This window comes from Lasioglossum baleicum, chromosome 20 (genome assembly GCF_051020765.1).
Source record: "Lasioglossum baleicum chromosome 20, iyLasBale1, whole genome shotgun sequence".
Classification (NCBI taxonomy): Eukaryota; Metazoa; Arthropoda; class Insecta; order Hymenoptera; family Halictidae; genus Lasioglossum; species Lasioglossum baleicum.
Genome location: NC_134948.1, coordinates 3,298,208 through 3,325,664, shown reverse-complemented (window position 1 = coordinate 3,325,664; position 27,457 = coordinate 3,298,208). Strand labels below are relative to the sequence as shown.

At 43.8% G+C, this 27,457-nt stretch overlaps 6 protein-coding genes across 8 annotated transcripts; 2 read left to right on the top strand and 4 right to left on the bottom strand.

Annotated features, from left to right (window-relative positions):
• Positions 1-1,651: 1,651 nt before the first annotated feature.
• Positions 1,652-11,476, bottom strand: LOC143218699 (ATP-binding cassette sub-family G member 8). The gene is made up of 7 exons (XM_076444061.1): positions 10,365-11,476; positions 5,654-5,779; positions 5,014-5,510; positions 4,649-4,931; positions 4,073-4,578; positions 3,539-4,005; positions 1,652-3,314 (listed from the first exon to the last, which is right to left on the bottom strand). The coding sequence occupies exons 2-7, from the start codon at positions 5,764-5,766 to the stop codon at positions 2,718-2,720; spliced, it is 2,463 nt and encodes an 820-aa protein (XP_076300176.1). The 5' UTR covers positions 5,767-5,779; positions 10,365-11,476; the 3' UTR covers positions 1,652-2,717.
• Positions 10,602-14,131, top strand: LOC143218701 (ATP-binding cassette sub-family G member 5). The gene is made up of 5 exons (XM_076444064.1): positions 10,602-11,595; positions 11,917-12,492; positions 12,557-12,779; positions 12,840-13,054; positions 13,129-14,131. The coding sequence occupies exons 1-5, from the start codon at positions 11,400-11,402 to the stop codon at positions 13,794-13,796; spliced, it is 1,878 nt and encodes a 625-aa protein (XP_076300179.1). The 5' UTR covers positions 10,602-11,399; the 3' UTR covers positions 13,797-14,131.
• On the bottom strand, positions 12,840-16,888 carry Scot (Succinyl-CoA:3-ketoacid CoA transferase). The gene is made up of 7 exons (XM_076444074.1): positions 16,653-16,888; positions 15,895-16,272; positions 15,398-15,823; positions 15,039-15,147; positions 14,670-14,886; positions 14,398-14,609; positions 12,840-14,336 (listed from the first exon to the last, which is right to left on the bottom strand). Exons 1-7 carry the CDS (start codon positions 16,728-16,730, stop codon positions 14,146-14,148), a joined length of 1,611 nt encoding a protein of 536 aa, XP_076300189.1. The 5' UTR covers positions 16,731-16,888; the 3' UTR covers positions 12,840-14,145.
• Positions 16,889-16,986: 98 nt separating this feature from the next.
• Kermit (PDZ domain-containing protein GIPC-like protein kermit) lies at positions 16,987-21,199 on the bottom strand. Its single transcript, XM_076444078.1, has 6 exons — positions 20,725-21,199; positions 19,537-19,864; positions 18,416-18,512; positions 17,948-18,330; positions 17,658-17,739; positions 16,987-17,560 (listed from the first exon to the last, which is right to left on the bottom strand). The coding sequence occupies exons 2-6, from the start codon at positions 19,858-19,860 to the stop codon at positions 17,403-17,405; spliced, it is 1,044 nt and encodes a 347-aa protein (XP_076300193.1). The 5' UTR covers positions 19,861-19,864; positions 20,725-21,199; the 3' UTR covers positions 16,987-17,402.
• On the top strand, positions 21,129-24,669 carry Arp8 (Actin-related protein 8). 2 transcript variants are annotated; one of them, XM_076444068.1, is made up of 6 exons: positions 21,129-22,290; positions 22,368-22,535; positions 22,595-23,086; positions 23,403-24,114; positions 24,185-24,313; positions 24,497-24,669. In XM_076444068.1, exons 1-6 carry the CDS (start codon positions 22,261-22,263, stop codon positions 24,667-24,669), a joined length of 1,704 nt encoding a protein of 567 aa, XP_076300183.1. In that variant the 5' UTR covers positions 21,129-22,260. The 2 variants fall into 2 exon arrangements, with proteins under 2 accessions (XP_076300183.1, XP_076300184.1); XM_076444069.1 differs by lacking the exon at positions 21,129-22,290 and having other exon boundaries at positions 22,394-22,535; positions 22,592-23,086.
• Positions 24,670-24,725: 56 nt separating this feature from the next.
• LOC143218711 (uncharacterized) lies at positions 24,726-26,515 on the bottom strand. Of its 2 annotated transcripts, none has more exons than XM_076444082.1 (4): positions 26,058-26,515; positions 25,102-25,195; positions 24,938-24,994; positions 24,726-24,878 (listed from the first exon to the last, which is right to left on the bottom strand). In XM_076444082.1, the coding sequence occupies exons 1-4, from the start codon at positions 26,393-26,395 to the stop codon at positions 24,726-24,728; spliced, it is 642 nt and encodes a 213-aa protein (XP_076300197.1). In that variant the 5' UTR covers positions 26,396-26,515. The 2 variants fall into 2 exon arrangements, with proteins under 2 accessions (XP_076300197.1, XP_076300196.1); XM_076444081.1 differs by having other exon boundaries at positions 25,060-25,195; positions 26,058-26,513.
• Positions 26,516-27,457: the final 942 nt, after the last annotated feature.

Here is a 27,457-nt window from a genome sequence, read left to right as displayed (position 1 = left end):
ACTTGACTTTTTTTCGAAAATGTACCGTCCGATAAAAAACAGACAGTTTTAAACTGGCTTTCTCTCGTATCATGATTTTTGCGAATAAAAAGTTTCTAACCTTGATGAGTGGCTTTTTCGTAAAATACTGGAAACTGTTCTGCTGATGAATTCTGCCGCAAAGAACTCTAAACTGATTGAAAAGTTTCATTTGTATTACTTAGTCAATTGACCACTGTTAATTGTCCGATTGATTTTTGACATGTCATTTATACTTACACGAGGCATGAAAGCCCGCCTGTTTCAGCAACCAACGCCTCGCGAATTATAGAACGGCGACTTCCGGTGGTTCGATCGATACAAAGCTGCGAGATCGTCGAATTTCATTATTGCATTTATATTTAGAATCCCGCGGACTGTCTTTACGGTAATTTAATTTTTCAAACGATTAAGAGAGCCTGTCTCAAGGAATTATAAAATTCTATTTCTTACTGACATTTAAATGTTTCTTGTAAATAGCGCCGAGAAAAAGTTCAAATGCAACCGAAATAGGACACAGTGCTGATCGATTACAACCGGAAATAAAATGCGACAGCTCGGCTCTACCTTATCGGACGTTTTCTATAGGATAAAGAAATCTATTATCATTCTTATTGTATCCCGTAACATTTTTCCGTGAACAAATAAAAATAGCCGTAAGGATAAAATCTCAAGATAATAGTCGCTCGTTCTATAGATTGTTCTTATCAATGACTTGTAATCGGTGACACGTCGTGTCCGATAAAAAAACGGGAAATGGACTCGACGATTGATTGATTATCGACGTCAGATAAATCCTGAAGTAGCAGTCCGATGAAATCGCCGGGCGAATTAGCTTGTCTTCTGTAAAATTACCTCGTATCTGCGTCTAATTAGCCAACACGGCTGGTCTATTTTCTTCGGCAATTATCTCTTAGAATATATACCGTGGCGATAACCGACAGATATATTTACCCGGCCAGTGTATCGATTCCAACAGTCCAAAAGACCACCGCTTTAATAAATAATGGAATCGTTTTTAACCGAGATTAGACACCGATTCGACCGAGGAAACGTTCTCCATCGATTTCCGCTTAATTTTTTCATCCGTCCGGCTCTTATAAATAGCGGAAGTCAATTAACAATAACGATCTCATTTCGTTGCATCTGCATGGGCATTTCCATTGCATCGTTCAATTTAAACGAATCACGATCGTTCTTACCGACTAAGAATCTGGTTGAAATTGTTTTATCGACGTAGTCAACATTGCAGATGGAGCTTGCGGCTAAACCGGAAGTCGGTCGAATCGGATTGAGCTGAAATTTTGCACATATTTAGGTTTACTTTGCATTACAAATATGCTTCACAAAGGCATTCTTGGCGACTAGAAAAAAAGTTTCTTATCATTTTATATCTCAGCGGTTTTACGTTTAATAAAAATTCCATATAATCATATCCAAATCTAGCCCAGAAACAACCCAAAAGTTTTTAACGCAAAATGAATTGACTTTCGGAAGTTCACCCGAGCTTGCGAACAATTTGCACGACTATACCGACAGAGTGTGTAGCTACATTGTGTTGCCGACGAAGAAATTCGATAAACTGATTAGCACTTTTCCCGCTGCAACATTTCGTTGAAAATAAGCGACGCAGTTTATTTAGGTAGATGTAGTTCTTGGCTTTTATTTCATAAGAACATTTCTCTTCGATTGTTTGATTACAACGTGATAAATGCGGATTACTCTACTAGGTTTCGTTATTTTTTTTTTTTTTCGTTGAAAGCGATACAATGGCCCGCCGGGTCTCGGAACATTATTGCACGAGTCTACTTTGCGAGTTCCTGAAGCCTGGTCGCTTTAGAAAGTCACAACAACGTAGACAACAAGGTCGAGAACAACGATCATATCACACACGATACGGAAAAATGTGTACTCTCGATACAAGTACCGTTCCCACCGAAACAATACCTATTATTGCACTCGTGAGATTGCGACTATATTCTATAGATCAGCTACAGAGACATATATCTATCGAGACTCGAGTTAAACCATACAGGGTGGTCCACCTAAATATCTCCTTCATTTTTTATTTTATGACATAAAGAAATCACGAGCTGAATACTTTGCAAATGTTATTTTTTCTCAAGGTCTTTCTTCCGGAGTGTTCAAGGTCATCGATATATTTTGTTTTCTTGTAAATGTATGTAATCTTTGCCTTGCATATTCTAGTTGACATTAACCTGTTCGCTACCACCGTCACAAATATGTGAAATCCATAATCTGACAGTTCACTTAAAAACAGTAAAATTAATTTTATGCACTCTTCGTTGTTTAAATTCATAGTAGAATGCATAATTTTCAGAGAATCTGTGACTTTCTTCTGCTAAACTGTTTTAATCATTCAAAATTGGGTACGTTGCATTTAATAAAACTATCGAACAAGGAAGGTAAGCAACGAAACAAATGCTGGTAGCGAACGTTATGTCATCACTAGACAATGGACCTTTATGCAAAATACAAATTTTCTACCTAAATAGCAACAAACTGGAGCGAAATCGAAATTTATTTTCTTTCTTAATATGTTTAATAGACATTTTTGTCATAAATGCATAAAATCCGCTGTCTAGTCATCGCAAATAAAGGAGACATTTAGGTGGGCGCATTTAGGTGAACCACCCTGTATAGACTCGGTAGATCCCTTCGTTGAACTCGTTGCACTTTTATGGCTTGTTTGGCGCGGTTCTGAGTCTCTTAGGAGTGGTATACCTAATGCACAAGAACACTATCATGATCAGTACGCTAACTATGGCTATTCCAATACCCAACCACAGCTCTCCTTGTACGTTCAACTTCTCGAGAGCGATCTCGTACAACGCTAGAGCACCGTCCGGTGGTTCGCATGCAGCCTGTACGATGATGTCTTGCCTTTGAATCTGTTTAGGTTTGCAGTTGGCCAGTTTGCTCATGACTTCTGGTTGATGAAGGGCAGGCAACAACATGGATAACGACCACTGCATGGGACTGATCTTTTGGTACCAGCCTGGCAGGTTCTCCAGATGAAGAGTCACTCCACCAGCTAGGCTCATCTCCCCTATCACAATCCCGGAAAACAGGCAAGCCAGGTAGATCCATTTGCAAGTGTGAGCGAAGAGGATGCAGATCAGATGCTGCAGAATGAGATACAGCAACCCGATGCTCAAATAGTTCCACAGGGAGGTCAGAGTCTCGTCAGGTACCAGGTGGAGTCCGGACATAGCGTAGCCAGGTGCCAGGTAGATCAGATAGACTATGCACCAGGACACAGCTCCACAAAGCAGCTGAAATAAAGAAACTGGCTTGGCAGCAGCGTCTATAACTGTACTGGATACCGAATAAGAAGGAACCTGGCGTAATTTGCATTATTCAGCAGCATGTAGCTGTCGTAGAAACGAGACTACGGCCTTAACTCAAACCGTAGGAGTGCCCGTAGGGGATTAGCCAATGAACGAGATCCATTCTTATTTGGTGACAAGTTTAGATACAGTCCCAGTTGATGACCAACCTCTGTCAGAATGTAGATGAATCTGCCGTAAAGGCCGTCCTTGATGTCCCTCTCGACGTTGGGCCTGCAGTCAGCCACCTCGCAGATGGCGATCATGCACAGCGGCCAGAAGAACACGCCCAGGCTGGCATAGTGGAAGCCTACCCTGTCCCTCAGATTGAGGTTAGAGTCCCCAGCTACGTCCCAGAATATTGCACCGAGCAGAATGCTGAGCGAAGCTGAGACCACGATCTTCCTGAGCAATCTGGTTAGAGTCCACGGCTGACTGTAGATCAATGTTCTCAGCAACAACGCGTAGATCTGCATGAAAATATTCGGGCTGGAGATAGAGGGCGGTAGTGCGCCGGGGGGTCCTGGATCAGTTAGTGGAGGCAGCCTGGTCCTGGCTAGCTCAGCTAGGTGGTCTATCCTCTGGGAGGACTCCAGCATCGCCTCGGCTGATAAATCATCCAAGGTCACCAGGTCCACTGAAAGAAAACATCAGCTTGGTCATTACCAATACTTATTTGCCTTACTTGTTTCTAGGATACGTACGATAATAGTCCGAAGGGTTCTTGAAAGGGGGGCAAGGGAATTCGGCGAGCGCAAAATATGGCAACATGTCTCGCCTGAAACCGGAGTACATGATCCTGCCACCGGATGTCAACGCCACCCTCGACACCATCGTCAGGATTTCGTAAGTGGGCGGGTGCAAGGTTAGGACGACAAGCCTCTGGCCTCTGTGAGCCCATTGTCTCAGATATTCGACGAGGAAGAAAGCGTCGAATATATCCAAACCGTGCGTGGGTCTATCCAGAGCTAAAATGTGAGAGTCCTGAAGCAGACGGCAGGCTAGTGCCAGTCTTCTAGCCTCCGAAGTCGTCAACGAGTTCACCAAACAGTGTTTCGTTGCTTCCAGACCCAGTTCCTGAAGAATAGCTTCAGCCTCAAGCTTGGACGTGTTGGGACCGCCTCTCAGCAGCATGTAGAAGCTGAGAGTCTGTTGAGCTGTTAGACCGGGACTTAGGCTGCTCTCTGTAGACAAGTAGGCGACACGGGACCTGCTGACAAAATTGTGTTGTATGAAAAGGGTAATTTTTCATGAGGAAGAGAGAGGTAGTAATTTTGTACCGTAAGGAACGCGAGGACACGGACTTCCCGTTTAGAAGAATGTCCCCCCTTTTGATTCGTTTCCGGCCAGCGATGGTCTCCACTATGTGCTTCCCCTCCTTCTCGGTGGTGGCCATGATGGCCAGCACCTCAGTGGCGCCGGCCTCCAGGGTGATTCCTCGGAGAAGCGGCAGACCATCGCTTCCGGAAGCTTCCACACCTCTTAGTTGAAGATGAGGATGTTGCAGACAAGGTACAGGCCTCAGTGGCAGGGTGTAGCCTTCCGGCCCAAGCATACCATGACCTAAATCATTCAAAAACTTCAGCAGTCAATTTACAAAGCAATACAGTAGACTCACTTTGTATCAAACCGTTCAGGAGCGTACCTCTAGGTTCGTGAACCCCATAGCCCGGATCAATAGGTGCTATACTGTGTCTTCTGTTGTTCCTAGGCCCTCCCTGAAGCAGATTAGCCTCGCTAGCACTTCTCAACCTCGGATTCTCTCTGGATACCGTCAGCTGAGAGTGCGCATGTTCTCTAGGCGCCGCGTGGACATGCCTAAAGTCAGGGTCGCTCCTGGCAGATCGCATGGCAGAGGTCCCATGACCCGAGGTACCCGCGTGCGACACTCTACGACCCTCCTCGCTGGAATCGTACCCACTGGACCCGTCTCGGTTCCGTGCACTAGGGGGCAGGACCCTTGGAAGACCAAACTTCAGGTAAGTGTAGGAGTTGCTAGCTAGGGGACTTTTGGGCCCGTATCTGGGGTGCCTGAGGATACTCTGCACCGTCGAGTCCCGCAGCTGGAAATTGCCGTAAGGCAGGGGCGACTTCTCCGCGGACCCCAGAGCGGAGTCCGTGAAATCCGAATTCAGGTTTTGTCTGCAAACCATTAATTGTTAGCAACTGTTGGTGATCCATTGTGTTGGTCAAACTGAGAATACTATAAATTAGTTTTTTGTTAATTTTTGCGCCTTCCAGGTTGGAAACCGTTAGATTGTAGTAATATCTGAGGGATGAATTACCTGTAAATGGACCAGGCATGCAGGTCTTCGCTAGCCGGCGGCTCCAATCCCCTAGTGTCCAAGGCCCCAGGCACCGAGTACCTCCGTTCCAGCTCCCACGCCTCTGAACCCATGGTTTTGCCGAGTCTGGACAGTATATTTCCATAGGTTGAGAACGACCGTGCGCCAACTATACTATTCGGGGCCTGAGACCCGGTGTTCCAGCCGGAACACGCGTGCACAACGAAACGCGGATAATCGGCGAGCCTGAGGAATCAGTGGCCCCGCTGCTGGAGGCTCGAAATTGTTCGCCAGTCGCTCTCACTCCCCCTCTAACCGGCGGCGGCAGCGTGAAAGGAAAATATCCGACTAGAATACCGGCCCGAAACGGGCCCAAAGAGAAAACTCGCGGGACTGAAGCTCGCAGAAAAACATACTCGCACCTCCACTAGGAAAATCTTGAAATTTCAAAGAAAACATATATTCTGTCCATATTGAGGGGGTGAAAACAGGCCCCAAAATCAGGAGTTCAAAAAGGGTTCACCATAAGGCAACCAGAGGGTGTAGAACAATAAATCTTTTTTTAAATGTGCGTTCTGGAATGTGGAATTTAATAGCACAATTAACTACACGTTTAAATCAAAAATAAATTGTTTTATACATGGTAAACTCTTCTTTTTCAGTCGCGAAGAATGAAGACTTCCGACATTGCGAACAATAACGCGGGGCCCAGCTAGTGCGAGAGGCTACTCTTTCCACGACCCATGCAAATACCTAAGCGTCCGATGGTACTTCGTTCTTTTACAACAGAGCCGAAGTTTCCCGTTAGGCCTGTTGACTCACGGCTAGTACTTCCCTACCCAGCGAGATAGCCAGCGTCCTTTGAGCAGCTTCTCGAAAAATAAACGACTCGCCGCGATGCGGGTTCCCCGAAACGATTCATTCAATTGCGACGGTACTGGACGTGTTCACACGTCGTTTGCATTCTCGACTTCCTTCTCGCGACGAGTCTCGCACGTTTTTCTCCGCGTTCGAGTCTTCATGGTAGACTTGTTAATAGGACCTGACTAAAGTCGTTTGTGTTTATTATTACGTTTTATTTTCTATTTATAATATCGATTACTTTATCCAGTAAATTATTGAACAGACAAGTTGATTTTTGCAGATGAACAGAAGCGCAAGACGTTTATTAATGTCACCGACGTTCACCCTGGTCGAGCCACCTGCTTCACCAGGTGAAACGCGAAGACACTGATGAAGACTCTGATGAATTGGACACAGTTAGGGTACGTAGACGGTCTGACGTCCACCATCAGCTGATATTTTTACCGATGATGGAGTGTAACGGTACAACCATTGATCGCCTGAAACGCTAGCCGAGATTCTACGTTATTTGCGCCGCTAATCACTGCTCTTGCAGCCGATACTGCCATTATGGTGGAACTCGGAGGAATTACGACCTGAACAGTTCATCATGTAACTGGAGAATTTTCTTTTAATCACCGCAACACCTGCTTAACGTTTTTCTCATTTTTTACGGTCACCTACTGGGTGATTATGAACCAAAACGATTCACTAAAAATACTTTTATTAGGTAAGCTGAACATTGTTCAAACTAAAAATATTTGCTTTAGGGAATTACGCATGCTAATCATTGAATACCATCATTTTCGGAGTTTCGAAACAAGATAGTCAACTTTACAAGTGCTTTTAGCGATAGTACGAGCCTGAACCCCCGCATCTAGGAAGCGTCTGCGGGTCGCCGCCATCTTGAATCCTCAAGTTACCGCCATTACGACCGAACCGCCTGCAACTATTACAATATTATAATTGCATTATACGCTGAATCGATTCACAGCTAGAGTGAGTATATAAAACTGTAAAAACGATTATACATTACATCCTCCTCGACCGAGACAAATGAAACAACTGAAATTTCTATTCCACTCCAGTTTCTTACGTCCCAGAAAAATATTCATCGAACCTCTAAATGAAATCAGTATTTCGCAAAGAAAACCGTGTCAGAAAATCTAGAATCACTCTGAAAATTTTGTAGATCACTACCTTTGGAATTTCACTAAAAATATTCATGTTGCACACTTTCTAACTCCTTTTTCTATTCCAGAATCGAGTACGAAATTACTCGAATCGTTCGGTAGGACTTTGATTGTGTCAACGACCGATCCACAACTCAGGTTAACGATATAAATTCGCATAATCTTTTAGTTTTCCGTGGTCCGGTGGCTATAGCGTTAATGGAAGCTCTTTTACGTAAGGTAAGGCGTCACGGTTCTTTCGGCCGGCCGATAACTATACTAGACCTATGCGAGTTAACTGTTCATTTGCATATCCCGTTTCTGCGACGGTTGCGTACCTGGAAGCAATTTCAAACTCGAAATTTTTCAGAAAACCAGCAAATCTTGCTTTTACTGTACAAGACCATCTGAAACGAGATCGTAGAACGTTTCGGAGGCGCTTATGGTCGCGTTCCGAGGAACGCGAGGACATAAGTCCCATGCTCAGTGGAGCATGCGTCAGCCTCCCAATGGTGGGAAAATGATATTTAATTGATATCTTTCGTTAACGACCGTCCACTCACGGTCCGCTGGCTTTCATCGCCGACCATTAGCTTGCTGACTCGTGCACATACAAACTCATCGACACGCATACCAACAGATTAGGTATGTACGTGCCTATGCAAATTCACTTTTCGACTCGTTCGAGTTCAGACTTTCGCGCTTCGAAAAGCGATAGTTATGGGCTACGAGGCCAACGATCGCGTCAGACGAAATTCCGCAAGGATTTTTGCGCTCTTTGTTCCTTTGTCGGCGATCAGACCCTGCAAGGACAATCCGGCGCTTGCTGAAGGCTCGGATGCCCTCCTTGTTTTTTAAAAACATGTCAATGTTTTGTTAATCATGCTGACAATTATTTACATCCTCTTTGGAAAAACATTGATGCTTGGAGAAGTAATACTTACGTACTTTCCGCCCTTTCAATTTTTTAAAATAATGTTCACAGTTGTTCCCCACTCTCCCATACTCTAGAAAACTGTGTTCATGCTTTTCTAAGCATGTTCACAATTAATTTTGTCTTTAGAAGAATGGTGTGTTCTTGTAGCACCTTGATAAAATGTATCAATGTAGCACATTGATAAAATGAGGGGATCGAACAAGGGGTCAAGGGGAGATATGTTTTTCGTTTTAATGACGATGTGTTCACCAGGTGACCACCATGATGGACGACGTGTTAATAATTCTCGTTAGCCAGCATGGAACTTGACATGACGGTCCTGAAGAGTGGGGGACGACACACACTCCGGTTTCGAAATCTCTTCCGGTGGCTGTGGGACTGTCCCACGCACCGATTTCTACGCTCGACTCTGGATCGTGCACTCGTGATCCACAGCCTGGATCTTAATCCAGGCGATGGCCTGGATCTATCGTGCGCATTCCAAGTTATCAAACTTATCCGGTCACTTCGCCACAAAGTGTACTTTGTAAACATAACACTTCCACAATTAGAAATGAGGTGAGATCACCGCTGGCAGGATTGTTGCGTTAAAATTTATATGAAAAATGAAGGTGGTTTTTAAATCAATGAGGTTTCTAGAATTTTTGATGATAAAGTGAGAAAAAAATTGCTATGGGTCACGTGGCGAGTGTTAGAGGAGAAGCAACGTCTTGTGCGCGCATCGAAGTCTCCGCGATCATTGTTCGGATGACTCAATGCGATGCCCTCGGGCGTTACAGCGTTTATAATCGGCCCGGTGAAAGTGACGACGGCGAAATTCAAATTGCCCGCGCGAAACGGCCCCGTAGAACGTGTCTCCTCTCATCCATTTAATATTTACCAAAAAAAGAGAACACTAAAAACCATGTCAACCCTCTAAGGGATGCAACAACGATTCATATTAATCAATTTAATAAGCTGAATTAATGTCGGGTCTCCGACGACCCCCAGCAGACTTCTCAATGTGTCAGCTTGCAAACCAGCAATTTACACATTTTATGCAAAACGTTCTTCCAGCTAATTATACAGTTTCCATAGTTTCGCAACTATCTTCCATCTGTTCCCATCGTTATTCCCACCATTTTCTACATTAATAGCGTTTTTTCCTTCTCCTTTATTTACCTGAATGCCCAGCGCGAAGTAGAGGTTCGTTTTTATTATCATTATACTTCTGCTACGGGTCACAGGCGACCCAGAGCTTTTTTCGGTCGATATAACCATGTAGAAAATTGTGAAAATTACTTGGGACCTATCTTCAATCCATACATGAACCAATCACAAGCTACACTATGGATCCCAAGTGACCCAGGTGGTTCTTCTCTAACCAGACCCCACTCAACCGTCTGAAACAAGATTCTCGATTGAAAATCGGCTATCAGGGTGTGCAGAAAATTCTAAAAATTTCGGGAATCCGTGGTTGCCTAATGTGTTGTCGCTTTCACCTGGCCCAGGGTTTTCTCGTTCCACGAAATCAGGTTCGCAGTCGTTGAACCGGGACGGTGCCGGTCGTTCCTATCATGCCCGCGTCTCTTTTTCTCCGATTTTCCCTCAAGTTTCGTGTACCCTCTCACGCAACACCCGGTGAAAATCCGCTCGCGTAATCTCTTCAGGAAGCCATCTAGCGTCTCTCTTTCTCTCTCACTCTCACTCTCTCTCTCTCTCTCTCTTCCGCGTGTTCGTCGGGAGGAATTCAGAGTCTTATTTCGCGACAATGACTCACCGGCGGCGTTCACGATGAGTTTTCAACCGAGGCTCGTCGAGTCAAGGTGACGATGCTGCTCCTCCATGATCCAGGGAGTTCGTCTCTTCAGCTTCCAGGTCTCTTCTAGTTCCCCGTAACGACGGAATCAACGCGTACCAAGCGAACCACTCGGTCGAACCGCACGGAAATCGTCTCTAGCGGACGCATCACTCGGCTCCGCGGCTACTGACACCGCGACAGACAACGGATCGGTATGTGCAACGCTTGCTGACTCGCATGGAGCCTTTTCTGAACGCTGCCCTCTCTGACAGACGTGCCTTCCGAGGGCCTGGACCCCCCTCTCGGGCCGGGCCCCTTCCTTAGACAACGCTACGTCTCTCAAGTTCGCAGTGGCGCACTCGCGCTCGTCTAGGGCCCCGCGCCTGGGCCTCTCCGGCCCCTAGATCAACGAAAACAGCATCAACTACTCATCTCAAAAATTCTCACGCGAAGGCTCCTCCTATTCTTCTTTATTTGTGCTAATTCGAGCTCTAATGTTGATTCAAGGGTGGTAAAGGATATTTGAAATACATCCATCGCTTTCCTATAACTCCATGTACTCTGTACCTCGAATAGAAGTTAGGGTACGGACTGCTCTCACGACTCCTGGCGAACCTTACTGAAAGAAGATAATTTATTTAATCATTTATAATTCCTTTTCAAGGATCTATAAAATTCTGTCACAAATGCTTAATCCAGGGGACCCCCGTCAGGTAGCTACGTGGCTGCGCTACTCGCCGATGGTGTGTACCTTCGACCTCCCACCAATCTCTCTTCAGAGAGGAGACATTCACCTCGCGAAGCCAACTCCCAAGTCCAGGTATCGCTGCCGAGTGTTACCTTCTAGCTGCAATGGCTGGCGAGCCGCTTCCACAGACACTTTGTTCGCGAGTTTGTCCTGCTTCGTCTCAACTACCCTCTGACTTCGGGAAGAAATATCATTTGAACAGTTCTCAGCTAGTGGAGTGAACCTACCAGTTGATCTTCCATGCGACGAACCGTGAATCAGAAAAGATGATCCCGTCGGACTGCACCTTGGACATATCGAATGTGTACCACTCGACAGCGGTCGTGATCGAAGGGAGCTGCGTGAGCAAGACAGAACCCACTGCTGTGCTCAGGGATGTGTCTGCTAGGGTCCATGGTGGAGAAGTCCTGGCCATCCTGGGTTCCAAAGGGTCGGGCAAGAGGGCTCTGCTGGACGTCATTGGTGAGTGCCCTAGGATTTTAACACATTTTAGCTACCGGCGATTGTTGAAAGTAATCAATTTTTGAAAGGCCGTGGTTCATAAAGAATTTTGGATGGATCCAGAAAAAAATACAAGATATCTTCGTCAATTGTAAGACACAAGAGCCACGTAGAAATTTCGTTCTTGCTTTAATAATTTTGCCAAGTTGAAAATAACACACAGAAGTCCTTTAATCTTTTTACTGTTTGAAATTTCACCCATTCATCTAATTATAATAAATAATAATAATAGTACTACTTGATTTGGAGCGTGAGACCTAATCAGCCTAATCTATGCTCTAGCTGGCAGAGCAGAGGGGGAGACAAGAGGCAGAGTCACCCTGAACAACAACCTGCTGACCCCAGAGCTGTTCAGACGTCATGGAGGATACGTGGCCCACAGATGCCATTTGCTGCCCTGCCTAACTGTCCGTCAGACTCTAACCTATGCCATCTGGCTGGCAAACTTGAGCAACAGGGAGGCCAGGGTGCGACAGACTCTGGCAGACCTGGCACTGTCCCAGGTAGCCAATAGGTCAGTGAATGACCTGACCAAACCAGAATACAGAAGGCTGATGCTGGGAGTTCAACTAGCCAAGGACCCCACACTACTGCTCCTCGATGAGCCAACTTGGGACACAGACCCTCTAAACACCTATCTGATCGTCTCCATGCTCTGGTCCTATGCTACCAGGAGGGGGTCCATAGTTGTCCTCACTATGGAGACACCTAGGTCCGATGTCCTTCCATTTGTGAGTCGAGTGACTCTGCTATGCCTGGGTGCTGTGGTGTATTCTGGACCCACTAGGAGCATGCTGGACTACTTCACGTACATTGGGTTTCCTTGTCCCGAGCTGGAGAACCCCCTGATGTATTATCGTAAGTATATCTCAGGAATTTGGGCCCTACGAGGAAGGAGCAATATGGGAAATTGAATGTTCAGTGTGCCTGTCCACGGTCGATCGTCGCTCCAGAGACCGTTTCCTGGAGTCTAATCAGCAGATATCGGTGCTGGTCGACAAGTTCAAAGCTGAGGGAGTGATCTATATGAAAGAGGCCCCGCAGGTCCCGCCCAACATGAAGGACACACCCCTCGGCATCATGCATAAGGGCCTGGGAAGAGGGATCAAGCCGGGATGCTTCTCCACACTCCTCGCTCTTTATTTGTAAGTGATTAATCCTTGGGATTTTGTAGCTGTACTAACTGCAGAGTTTACATATCCTAGGAGAGGTATGGCAGCGACATTCGCGTTCAACAAATCGGGATTGGGACACTTCGCGACTAGGCTTCTGTTGCTGCCGTTCTCCGTGGCGCTGATGAGCATCCTCTACTCTCACTCCACACCTGTTCAATCCAGGATTTTTCTGCAAACTGGCGGCCTGACTTTCAACGTGTTGACGTTGTTCTACGTTGCTGGGATTGCCTCCACAGCGCTACTTTGTGAGTAGATTCCCACTCATCCGATCACTTAATCGTACCACTTGAATTTACTCGTAAAACGTTCGTTTAATCAGTTCCAGGCTATCGTGCCAGATACTATCAAGAGAAGCGGGAGGGCCTCTACGGCGGCGCTATGTTCCTAACAGCGTACGCGTTATTGAGCCTGCCCCTCAGCTTCCTGTCCTCCATGATCACCATAGGCATCCTAACGCCTATCCTAGAGCTAGACCTATCATCCTGGGCCTACGCATCCGGAGTATTATGGGCCAGCTACGTGGCAGCCGAGCAAGTGACCGTGGCAGTGATGATGGTAGTCGGGAAACCTGTAACAGGCGCCATAACCGTCTTGTACATGACGCTGGCGTCTCTCGTAGTAGCGTCTGGAGCCATCAGGAGCTTGAAGGGCCTGCCATATTGGCTAGCAGCGGTCTCCACAGCGCTGCCAGCTAGGTACGCGTCTCTGGCACTCAACCAACTGGCCATTGACATGCCAATGTTCCTGAACCTTCCGTATAACGAGACCTTCGCCTGTCCCGGAGTACCTGAGCTCTGCAGGTACGCAGATGGAAGGACCTATCTAATAGAACGATTCACCAGAGAGGGCGAGAACATCTCCGAGGTCCTCAACGTTGATCTGAACCTGCTGATCTCTTTGGCGTTCGCTGTAGGACTCTGTATATTCAACAGCGTGCTCTATCTCCTACCTCTACCCGCTAGGGTCAAGGCAAAGTTTCGAGAATAAACACGTTTATTCGATTACAAAATTATGTTACATCGCCCGCCAAGACTTAGCCGCCGTTAACTTGTATTCGAGCCGTTCAATGCAATAACATTGCAAGTCGAAAACAGTGAATCATTGGGAAGAATTAAATACAATGCATTATGCGAGCCACGCTGAGATTATATTACTATTGTTTTATTTAATGACGATCGAACCAAACAGATAAATATTGTGTTACACCGCTTCTGCATTGAACGGCTCATTTCACTGCGTATTTATAGTAGACTTAAACTAAGTTATACAAAGAATGTATGTGTGTGTGTGTGTATAGTTCTGCAATTGTGTACTTAAGAGTATCAAGTCGCTGTTTTTATTCACAATCCTCTGCGTTCACTTGTCTCATCTCTTTGAGGTCGTCGGCTACCGTGAACTCGCACGCAGTCGAGCTAACTACGTCGCTCATTTCAACACCAGGTGCGATTTCGATCAGCTTCAGACCTTCTCCCTTCATCACCTCAAACACCGCCATGTCCGTGATGATCAGGTCCACGCATTGAAGCCCTGACAGGTCGAAAAACATCATTAGTCACCTGTTCAAGTTGGTATTTTTATTTTGTGTTACCTGTCAGCGGCATTGTGCAGTTCTTCATGATTTTCGGGCCACCATCCCGAGCCTTGTGCTCCATGGTGACGACCACTTTCGTTTCTGGCGCTACCACCAGATCCATGGCACCTCCCATACCCTTCACCGACTTTCCTGGGATCATCCAGTTTGCAAGATCTCCTTTTTCAGACACCTGCATCGCCCCGAGCATTGTTAAGTGGACATGGCCTCTGAAACGATTAAAACTAGCATCGATTCTTTAGTGGAATCGTAAAATATTGGATAGATACCCTCGAATCATAGCGAAACTCTCGTCGCTGCTGAAGTACGACGCGCCTGGCAACACTGTAACCGTCTCCTTTCCAGCATTGATCAGATCCGGATCGAGCTCGTCCGCGTCAGGGTAGGGACCGAGACCGAGAATACCATTTTCGGACTGCAGAGTCACCTTCACGTTCTTCGGCAGGTATTTGCACGCCAGGACCGGTATGCCAATCCCCAAATTAGCTGCAATTTACTTATTGTCACTAGACTGCGGATGTTTATGCAATTTGTAATTTTTGCAGGCAAATATCAAGAAAGTGGGAACAAATAATGTAATGTACATTATTCTAGTTATGGACTATTATCGAGAGAACACTGTAGTAAGTCGTCCTTACCGTACATTCCATCTTTGAACTCGAGAGCAGCACGTTTGATGATCCTGTCCCTAGCTTTACTAGCTGGTGTGACCTTCTTCGGCTTTTGATTTTCCTTTGTGTAGCGTTTCTGATTAAGAAAATAGGGAAAGTGTCCAATTATCTGTTAAGTGTCTCTGCTAACACGTTCCATGCCGAATCGTTTTCATTCGACAATTAAACAAACCCATGTGTTTTGTTCTATACTGAATTTTTTACAATGCCTCATTCTTTCGGTGGAAATATGTTCTACAGTGTTAAACACGTGTTCTAAAATATATGTACACGTGGCACGGAACGTATTAAATGTCCTACATCAATTTCATCGAATGTAGACAAACCTCAACGCGTTTCTCGTACGATGGCCCCTTCACTATTCTGTCCACGTAAATTCCAGGCAAATGCACATGATCAGGGTCCAGTTCCCCGACCTCAACGATCTCCTCGACCTCAGCAACAGCGATCTTAGCAGCCTTGCACATTACCGGGTTAAAATTCCTGGCCGACTTTCGAAAAACTAAATTTCCTGCTTTGTCTGCTTTCCAAGCTTTTATCAGAGCATAGTCTCCGGTGATCGCGGTCTCCATCACATAGTGTCTACCATCAAACTCTTCTATGCTTCTCGGTTTCCCAGATATTTCTGCGTTCCCTGCCGTATCGTACTTCACAACAACATTACCCTCTTCGATTAAAGTTCCACAGGCTGTAGGTGTGTAAAACGCTGGTATGCCAGCACCGCCAGCACGAATACGCTCAGCCAATGTGCCCTGTATTGCGAACAGTCAACTATTAAGTTTATCGTGTCGTTAGTTCAATTTTGATTATCTGTAATAGTCACCTGAGGAGTTAGTTCAACTTCTAGTTTTCCACTGAGATACTGTTTCTCGAATTCAGGATTCTCACCCACGTAGGAAGCTATCATTCTTTTTATCCTGTACTCTTTTAATAGTAAACCTAATCCAAAGTCCTCGACGCCTGCGTTGTTCGAGACAACGGTCAAATCTTTGACTCCCTTCTTTAAAACAGCTGCTATTAAATTCTCCGGGATTCCACACAGTCCGAAACCACCGACTAACAGTTTCGCACCGTCTGGCATGTCGCAAATTACTTCGTCCACACATTTGAATACTTTGCCATCCCCTATGGGCGCAACTTTTCGAGATTCTTCCTCTACTTCGGAAACCTCAGTCTTGACTGAAAATCTGACTGCACTTATCTGTCAATACAATTAGCATAAAATTGATTTACATTGTACTATTTACATTACATAATTCGACGAAAATGAATGGTAAAAATATTGATTAAATTACTGCGTTACGTAATTCAAGATAATAATTTATTGCTGACTAGCAATATATTGATAAGATTGGATTTCATGCAACATTTAAACAGTTTAAAGATACTGTATTGATTCCAACACTATAAAATGATTAAGAGAAGAAATTAATGATCATGTAGCTTATGTTGCTAATAATTAGGTAATTTTTATTTTGAATAGACATTCGCACACCGTGTGAAATAAAAGTACCGGGAGAAAGTATAGGTTAGGTCCACGGAATGATTCACTGCTTTTTTGGACGATCTTTACGTACTTACCCTCGAGAGCTTGAATTTTTTCGAACTTTCGCCAATGCGAAAGAGCAAGCAACTAGCCCTAGTTATGGCAAAAGCCATGATTGCCTATTTACGCCGTACTATGGACGGATGTCGAAACTTGTTTGCTAGATGTATCCCGTATCCCGTATAGATATCAATACCGACACCGAATGCGTAGATTAACTATTTATATATGCGTGATTTGCACTTAAATCAAACAGGTTCTTATTGGTTGGAACTAATCGACTGATAAAGAACGAAATTGCACAAAAACATATCTCAAGGACCGGGAACATGAGAAATCAATTGTCAGGAGGGAAGTGAAAGAGATTCAAACAGAGAGCTGTCCAGATTGTTTATTTCTTATCATTTGATCAATCCCGAGACTTGTGTGTCTCTATGCTGAGTTTGTTCTAATTGCACTTTAGGTCCACAATGAAATAATTTATATTACATATATATATATAATTACTCTGTTCATTATCTCTATGTGGGTCATAGTTTCCCAATTTCTTTTCTGGCTCGTAGCCCCATTTTTCGAAGTTTCTATTATTTGTTATTTAGAACCTTAAAAAGTGGGGTCGAGAATCAAAAATACAAAATAACCAAAAATTCGAAGTTGAACGCGTCGCCATTGAGAAACTACGACGAAGGCCACCGCGAATCACTTCGCAGGCGAGCATTTAACAAATGTACAAATCCATGGCGTTTAAAAATGATGTGTAGCCATAATTTAATTAGTCGTTTTCATCATCGATGTCTTCCAGCTCTGGCATCTGTAACTGCGCCCCATAATTCAATCACAAAGTCGTCTGTGAACCCAAAGGCCTCTAAATCGGAATTGTCTATGGCCTCGGCAAAATCGATGCTGTTGCCTTTGCCCTCCGACAGCTCCCAGATTTGTGTAGCTGTTTAAAAAACATATGCAACATTACAAAATGAAGAGACTTATTCAACGATATACTAGGACGAGTCATAAATCATTTCTGTTATAAAAACACATGCCTAATTCAGTGTCATATATCCCCATGAAGCTCTCTAAGATCACGTTGATCTTCTCGATCCCCACTGTCGCTGCATCGTCCACCTGCGAAATAGTCTTCAATTATTTGTGGCAGAAATGAGTAGAATAATTGATAGATAAGAATTGAAGAGCTACAGTTTACTAGTTCCAGCTTATCAAAATGATTAAAGTAAGAAAGAAATGTTTGTTTGGCTTCTGTTCATTGTAGCAGTTTCATCCAAACAATTCTTATTGATGGATTAATGGATTTTTTAATTGAAGAGATAGTTACTGTTTCCACAATCTGGGCACTGCCGTCGGCCTTGAACCTCAGAGTCTCCTTTCCAGAACCGTAACCCGCTTTCTTCCCCCTTTTAAGGTCTCCCCTTGGACCGATGCTGCCAAAACCATTCTTCAATGGCTCCACCAGCCTCAGAGTGAATGACGAGCCTTTAGGAATGTCTTTTAGCATCCTAGCTACCTCGAAGTGGCGTTTACCGATCAGGCTATTCGAATCAATCTTCTCTATGTGATCCCCGACCTCTATCACCTTTATCCTGTCGATTACAGAGCCTTCTTTGATGCGTTTGATAAACGCATAACCAGAGCCGTTGTCGGTTATCGTTAGCCCTAGAGCGTCGTCCGATTTCACCAGTTCGATTTCCTTGGGACGCCCTGAAGAGATTTAAAGATTCATAGAAGGTTCCTTTCGATCTGATGGATCCAAGATCTCAAGATGAACAGATTAATAGCAACTCACCTTTCCTATGAGCGAATATGAAGTCACCCACCCCTATCTGGCCGCCTAACAGCTCGGTCATCTCTATCTTGTGCGTGTTCAGCGTACAGAACAGTATCTGGAAGAGGAGGAAGTCGTTAGGACTAAAAAGTGAAGGTTCATGTTGGAGCATAATGATTAGCGAACGGGTGAACGCGTTACACGGAAAATTAAACGGACCAGCATCCAGCTTAATTGTCACGCTATATTTTTTTAATAAACGCTAACACGCATGGCCGGAACTAAGACACTCCATGCGATCCCTATGGTTGGGTCCATGAAAATCTTTATAGATTAATTTCCCCCAGCTTATTTCCCAATTTACTTATTTCCGATCAATTTGTGTCTGCATCCATTCTTTGCTCCAGTTAAGGCTTAATATTTTCAACATAATTCAAAGCTAATTTGATACAGCCAATACATTCGTCTCCGAGTGTGTATCGCTAATTGGGCCCGCTCTATTAAATGCACCAGGTTGCAAATAGAAAAGCATCTCGCTCGTTATCAAGCGGTTGTATCATTAGCGGTGCGTCAACTTTCACCGGCGACTATCGTAAGCAGGGCCGGTGAATTGAATTGATATTTTGTCTATACCTCTCTGTCTGGGATCGACAGCTATTTGCACAGGACCCCGCAAAATATAGCGGAGGCCCTGATCGCAAGCGAGGCAACAAGTGGTTCGATTCGGTCCTTATTTAAATGGCCGGTGGCTATCGGCATAGGAAACGTGTCCGCAACATTTACAACCAGTTATTACGTGTCTCTCTCTCGAAGAGGATGTGTGTGGTGACGTGAGGCCGCGGCCCGTAACCGATGTTTCCTGTATCCGGAACCAACGCACTACCCGTGGAGCACGTTGAAACGTTCAACTATGCGTGTCACGGATCTCAATCCGAAATAATGTGATCCAGGAATCCAGTGTAAACACACTCGAGTTGTTTACGTTGTACCCAATCTAGAGCTTTTATAAAACTATCGTATATTAGACGAGTAATCGTGAATAGAACGATATCGTGTTGGGTATCATTTTAATCAGGAATTAAGAAAGTCTCGTCGGTGTTTACTGTGATCGGGACCATTTTACCCGATTATTGGTCACTCACTTCTTCTACAGGTAGGTCGTAGCATTCTGCTATCTTCTGATAGAGCTCCCGAACATTGCTGAAGCCCGATATCAGTCCAGTGGGACTGCCATGCGCCAGTTGACAATGAAAGACCAGAGGGGGTCTGGAGACCCTGGACGAGCGACGTTGTTCCTGCGCGTCCGCATTATTTTTCTGGGCCGCACGTGTCCCAGCATCCAATGGCGTCTGCTCTCCTTCATTACCATTCTGCTGGCAGTGATTATTATTGCCATTATGGCTGCCACCATTTAATTTTTCCGAAGTCGGCGATCTCTGAGCGGCTCGCGCTTTGAATAGCGGCATGTCTCTGCGAAAGGTATTGTCCGTACGTGAATAATTTTGGAAATCGTATGACGAACCTGTATTTTATTACAGGTGAGAAACATGTTGGGCAAACGATAACCGAGAGTCTGTGTGCTCGGTGCGACGATAACGATAACGATAACGGAACGAATGCAACGGTCTCGTGACAGTACACGAAACCACAGACAGGTGATACCGGTTTAACAGATTGTCCGTATCGCATTGCAGTTTCTCACAGTTACAAATTTCATTGCGATCGGTCGCTCGATCGCTGGTTCAACGATCCTCGACCTCTCGGTTTACGTTTCTCCAATACATCGACTCGACGTTCGTAATCTATAAAATAACAGACATCGTTAAGAAATTGTTCCATGCGTTTCGAAAACAAAATTTTTAATAACGATTAAAGATCTTAATCCTTTGCACTCGAATATGGTGACTCTGGGACTCACGGCAAAATTGTCATATTATTATTTGAAACAGTTTTGAAATTATTCGATTCTTCTGCAGTCTAGAAATTGCTAAAAATCTGAAAATGTGGACAGTGTAAAAAAGATTATATGCAATCAAAATCCTCTAGATTGAAAGATATGATTCTGGAATTCAAATTGCTCCGAGTCCAAACGGGCTATGTAATAGATTTTGAAGTCTCGAATAACGTGGACTAATAATTTCTTTTGAGACTGACTAGTCTTCCCAACAATTTAGAAGCCCGAAATCAATTTTTCAGTGAACAAGAACGAAAGATAATATTCATTACAAGGCCGTCGGTCAGCCGTGCCCCCTCCCAGAAAATGCCGCCCACCGGTGACCGGCGGTCAACGCGTTAACACAACGTTGGGAAACGGTTGCGCTGTCTCTTACCTGGTCTAGGTTGTACTGCACGACGTCCGGTAACAAAAACAATGCTGCTAGTGGCGCGGACAGGCGAAAAAGTTACAGCGACACGTCATATCTGACCTACTGTTTTCGCAGAAAAAATTCCTTGGTCTGGACAATCTGCACTTATCGGTTTTATCGTTGGCCGTTATTATCGCGGAAAATGATTCAGTGGCCACGCGAGCATGTCTCCATCGCGTAGATCGTTGATCCTACCTCGGCCGCTGGTGCATACGAATCAACGAAAACTTCGTTTTCCGTCGTTCGCAACAAGTGGGTTAAACGATCGTTCAGCGACCGAGTCGTTTGTTGATCCGTTTAACGAGCGAGACAGTCGCTGATCTAATTCGGTGAATTCCCTCGGAACGAGTGATCCAGCAAAATTGGACTCCTCTCTCGATCATAACTCGCAGGAGCGTGTCGTTGCACTGCTGAACGGTTCCCTTTACCGTGGAACCCTTCAACACGACGGCCCCCCTCTCTATTCCGCATCAAATGTTGTTTACTGTTGCATTCGTACACCATTATGTACCTCGACACTTTCGTGTATCAGGAATCTATGTATTGAAATCATTATATCGTCGAGCATGCACGTAGAAAATTGGACTATCCGAATTTGAAGAAAATCTGCTTCTTCAGACAGTTTTTATCGAGTATGTAATGAGACATTATATTATTTGCTTATGGGGTAGTTGTTACAGATAGGGTTTCAGAGTGATAGCACGATTTTTGAAAGCTGAAATCATTGATCCTGCGGTTGGGACAGGTTGGGATCAGTTGGGATCCTCCGATTTCTTATCGATGAAAATTTTCGATTAGCTATTTTGCTGGAATTTGGTTTACAGGCTCTCTGGTGTTGAATGTGGGAAACTTGTGGATGAACTACTTTGTCTACTGAGTGGAGGCGCCATTTTTCTAGTTCCGATAATATATTGTGCGCTTTATCATTTTATTATATTTCTTCTTTTTTAAGTTTTCAGTCTTGTCAAATTAACACAAATACTTCGAGAAGCAATGCTAATGGATAGACTGCGGATCTTTATGCATATGGCTTCTGAAAATGTTCAAAAAATGCCAGAATATATTCTTCGACAGAATTTAGTCAAATTTTAATACATTTCAGATCTACAAAGTCTACTACCACCGAAAATAATATTTTATGTGGGTCCCCCTTCTTAAAAATCACACTACATCCTAAATTAAAATAAATAGACTTGTAATTATTAGGTTGATTTAATTTTCCCGCGCGCCTATACAACCAATTTAGTCCCTTCCCATTTACCCCCTAGGGTAAAAACGCACACGTACCCAACCAAAAAGTTTAGCGTTCCCCAACAAGATGGCGCCACGTGTCTATTCCATTATTTATCACAACCACAACCGTACTAAAAAACACGAATAACGTAGTCGTGAATTTCTGTAGTAATTCACCAATGTAGTAATTTCATAATTCGCGAATTTGTTCAATGAGACACGTACGTAATCCCTTAGCTACAGATCGAGGCATTCGCATAATTAATCATGCCGGTTTTCCAGGAGTCCTGTGCAGAGGTAATAAACTACATTCTTTCAATTTGTGTTTAAACTTGTGTTTGAACGTGTGATTAAACTCTTTATCGGTTTCCCAGCAAATACAAGCACAGACAATCGTTATAATTCACCCCGGCTCCATGTACCTCAGAATGGGTAGAGCCTCAGATCTGAATCCATGTACCATACTAAACGCTGTCGCTAGAAGAAGGCTACCAGCCGGTTTGGAGTTCAAGGACAGTCTACTGCCACCTGCAATCCCACGAGTAAGTTCCCCATAAAAGACTGATCAGAAAAATGTATTAACTCTTTACGCCTTTAGTAGACCAAAGAGTTGACCCAGGCGATGGAAGAGTCTCGTCTACAAGTCTCGCATACCCTGCAGTCTTGCCTTCAGTCCGACGGACGAAGGAGATACGCCACACCTCCGCAACAAATAGCTGCTTTCAACCGTAGATCCAACCCAGAAGTATCCTCCCCGTGCAGCGTGGAGTGGATTAAAACGAACAAAGACGTGGTGGTTGGAGACGATATACTATCCTTAAATCCTGAGGATAACTTCAACGTACATTTCCCATACAGAAGAGGAGAATTGAATGTTCATTCTGGCCCTGGCGGAAGTCTACGGGCTATTATGGCTGATCTGAAGACAATTTGGGAATACGTGCTCACCGATAAGATGGACATCCCTCTGAGAGACTTGAAACATTACAGAGCTGTTCTAATTATTCCAGATATCTATAACAGACAGTATCTGAAGGAGTTGACGACTTTAATGCTGTGTGAGATTGGATTCGGAGCGTGCTTTTTGCTACAGGTCTTCTTACAAATTCTTAAGGAGCTAGTCTCGTTTCCAGGATTGCAAGCATGCACCTTCTCATTTCTCAATAATGCAAAGATGGAGTTTTTCAGTAGTTACGTCTCGTAAACGTAAAAATAGGAAATTTGGGGGCGATTACAGGATTGATCTTTCATCTAGCGTTTTTGGCTACTGAAAACCCCCATCTTTGCATTATCGAGAACTGAGAAGGCGAATCCCGTACCCTCGCAATCCTGGAGAAACGAGTCTACCCCATAAAAAATCGTGCAAAAACCAGAATACCCTTGCTACAACCTAATTTCTTCCTTTCAAGGATCACGTAGCAGCCACATTCGGCGCGGGATTAGGCTACGCCTGTGTCGTGGACGTGGGTGACCAGAAGACTTCCGTCTCCTGCGTAGAAGATGGAATTTCCCATAGAAACACAAGAGTCCGCATGGACTACGGGGGCGGGGACATAACGCAAACATTCTTCTGGCTACTGCAGAAATGTGCGTTCCCTTACAAAACATGCGATCCTGCGAACAAACTAGACGCCCTGCTTCTAAACCAACTGAAAAAAGACTTCTGCCACGTTGACCTAAACGTGTGCGGCTCGCAAGAGAAGACGTTCGTCGTTCGAAAACCTAAAGAGCAGACGGAGAAGTATACTCTACAAGTAGGCGACGAGTGTCTGGTTGCACCTCTCAGTTTGTTCCAACCGGAATTGTTCAAAGTCACCGGAACGCACAACGTGCATATACAGAAGAGATCGATGGGCGATCCAGAGGATCCACACGATGAGAATTATTTAAGAGAGACTAGCAGGAGGGGTATCAAAGAGAATTTAGAACAAACTTCTGAGTTGCAAGAGGAAGCAACTGTTCCGACTGCTGTTGGCGAAGAAGAGGTGGTTGTGGACGCTGTGGACTCTGCTCCGATTACTTTGTCCAATCGCGATTTAGATGCTCCGAGAGATTTCGTGGTTGGACCGCAACAATTACTCGGTCTTGATCATGCTGTGCTGCAGAGCATCGATCGCTGTCGTATGTATTTTATTTTGCATAAAGATCCTCAGTCTACCGTTCGCTATACATTAATGTAACTTCTTCGCAGCTACCGAAGACTTGAAGAGGAAGATGTACAGTTGCGTGCTAGTTGTGGGATCGGGGATGAAGTTCCAGGGCATTGGGATGTGGCTCCATAATCGAATATCCCTTCAGATACCCTACATGTACAGAGCTGGTAGGTTCATTAAGAATTAAGAACGGAGAATTATTCAACAAATTTATTTCTTCGGATGCATATTATAAAAAAATGTTTATAAACCTGGATAGACATATTCTGGTTATTTTTGTAAAGTAAAATAGTCTATTAAGATTGTTGCTAGAGAGATGCATTAAAAAGTAATTCCCTAAATTGTTGCAGAGCAACTGGACATAATAACACAGCCGAAAGAAATGGACCCAGGCATGACAGCCTGGAAAGGTGCAGCGATCCTAAGCTGTTTAGAGTCTGCTCAAGAACTGTGGATCGGTCGACAAGAATGGGAGCACATAGGTGTTAGAGTGTTAAGAGAAAGAGCACCGTTCATGTGGTGAAACTTCAAAGTACAAAATGTCCACTTTTTTCTATTTTCTAAGGCTAATAGAAAGCCTTATATCATGTCCACCAGTCTGATCTTGTTCTTGTCGTTCCTGTGGTAAGCAGCAATGTCTGCTTCAATCAAAAAATTCGAGAAATCAACCGCCTCGGGTATGATGTCTACGTAGACGTCGTCCCCGCCTTTTACGAACGAACCGATCAGCGTCTGTAAAATTTATTTAAGTAAAATAGCTGCCCAGCGGTGAGACACGTTCGAATATTTACCGATAGGAAGTCCCTGATGTTTTGTTTTCCCGGAAACAATATTTCGACCACATCGTCCTGTAATATTAAATTAATAAAACCGTTGCGACGAATGTATTCTTAATAGAATTTGTTCAACTTACCAAGTCGATCTTCACTTCTTTGAATATACGCTTGGTTATTACCTTCTCCGTATTGTACGTTGTGTTCGCTATTAGCTCTTCGTGATCCAGGTAGGCTTGTTTCATCTTCTCCAGACCTGTTTTCTTGTTTTGCAAGCTGCAACAGAAATGTGGCAATTGTTGGTAACCGTTTTTGGAATACTCTGTAGACCCCCATATAACTCTTAAGCAATTTTAAGTATATCGAAAATTGGTTTTTAGGGAGTGGGAAAATTATGAATCCCCGCGTGTACAACCCTTGTCATATTTTCGAAATAATCGTAAATACCGAAGTTTTAGAATTATTTATACATTTTGATTTTCCACATGAGGATTAAGGTCATACAAATGAAGGATTAGGGGTACAAGGAAAGATTTACGAATTTATTATGGTTACATGGATGTAGACATTTTTATTCAAAAAAAAATTTTAATGCAAAATAAATATTTGCTAGTATGGTCGACACCTTTAGTTATGCTTGAAACGCTAAATTTCAAATTATGAGATTCTAAATACTATATGCGAGTAATTCAAAGGTAAGGTAAGGTAAGTCTTGTTTCCAGGATTGTAAGGGTGCGGGATGCGCGTTCTCATTTATCAATAATGCAAAGATGGGGTTTTTTAGTAGCGAAAAGCGATAAAAGATTACATGCTGCCGAATAATGCAAATTCGTAAACGTAAAAATAGGACTTTTGAGGGCGACTGTGGCTTAGATTAATCTTTTATCAAGCGCTTTAGACTATGGAAAAACTCCATCTTTGCATTGCACCCTTGCAATCTTAGAAACGAGTCCACCCACTTAAAAATCTTTTCATAATACAGTTGGGCATGATTCGACAGTACAAATAAATTTTGTGAATAATGCAGGGCGTAAATGTGTGGACTTTTAAAGAAATTTTTTAATCGCGTTGTATGGGGGTCAATAGCAACATTTCGGTCTTCTTATGGGGGCCTACTCCGCACAATCATCTTACTGACTACGAGATATCTTCTCGGATAGACGACAGACGTTTTTTCAGGCTTTCACGGAGGTTTTTTGAGCATCGCTGTTGCTCCTCCAACTCTCTCAAAACTTCCACTTGTAAATCTAGCGTCCTGGGGATGGGATAGTCCTCCGTCTTTTCTTCGACGATTGCCTTGAGCAAACTATTGCACATCTTGTACTGTTTTGTTCGTATTTCGTCAAAACCATCGCTCTGATTGAAATTTGACGGACTTATTTCAGACATTTCTTTCACTAACGAGTCTATCTGCTGAAGACGTTCCACCCGCGTTTCTTTCAGCATATCTACGGTATCCTCCAACGTGAATTCCATCCTTTCTTTATCAAGATATCTTGAAAAATGTATGTACACACAGTAGTTATCACTGATTCCCTTAAAAACGCGGGAAACAGCACAGTCGCCATAGCAAATAGAATTTGGAAAACAATACGTGGCGCCATCTATGGGAAAAGGTGGAACTAAAAATCGACGACAAGCTTGGGCGTTTTCTCACTACGTGCTTTGGCGCTGTACGGACCCTCTTCGCAGCTTCAAGAGTTTGCCGCAAATGGCGCCACTAACGCTTACAATATCCAATATATTTATTTATTTTTTGACATGATTTCGTATTTATTTATAAATGACAACACACGTACCGTGCAGTGCAGTCTTCCAGCTTCAATTTAAGCCGTCAGGAGCTCCAAAATTCCTACAGGAACACATTCTAATATCGACCCGAAGTTATCCCTTAAAATCGCTTCATTTCCTTCAATCTATCAGGCGGGATTTCAAATTTTTTATGTGTGAAAACAAATGTTCTTTTAAATCCAAGCGACCCTATCTCAGAATGCAGTCTTCCAGCTTTAATTTAAGCTCTGCAACGTTAAAAATTCCCATGGGAACGCATTCTAAAATTAACTCAGAAATCATGCACCTAAAAGTCGAGTTTTATGAATTGTTCAACCAAACCAAAGTGCCCTTATCCCAAAGAACCATTCTCCATCCTTAATTTAGCGCTCAAGAATTTCAAGATTTGTATACTATGTATGGTGCAAAATATCGTGCAAGAATAAAATCGCATTTCCCAACATTTTATTACTGAAACTTCTCATTGCACATATACATTATCATTACAAATTACCACTGCTGCATCTACACGAACATTACATACATTTATAATATCGTATAGAAATATTACAAACAGGTACAAAAACTACTCTACTTCCCTTATATCGTATCGTTTATCTTATTACTTAATCATGGATTACAAATTACCGTCGTTTCGTAAAGAGAGATTATCGATTAACAGGAAGCTGCTGTAATCTATCCAGCTCAAAGTGTATAATTAACCCTTTATTCGTAAATGACTTTCTATCCGTCGAAGAACAAACGTGA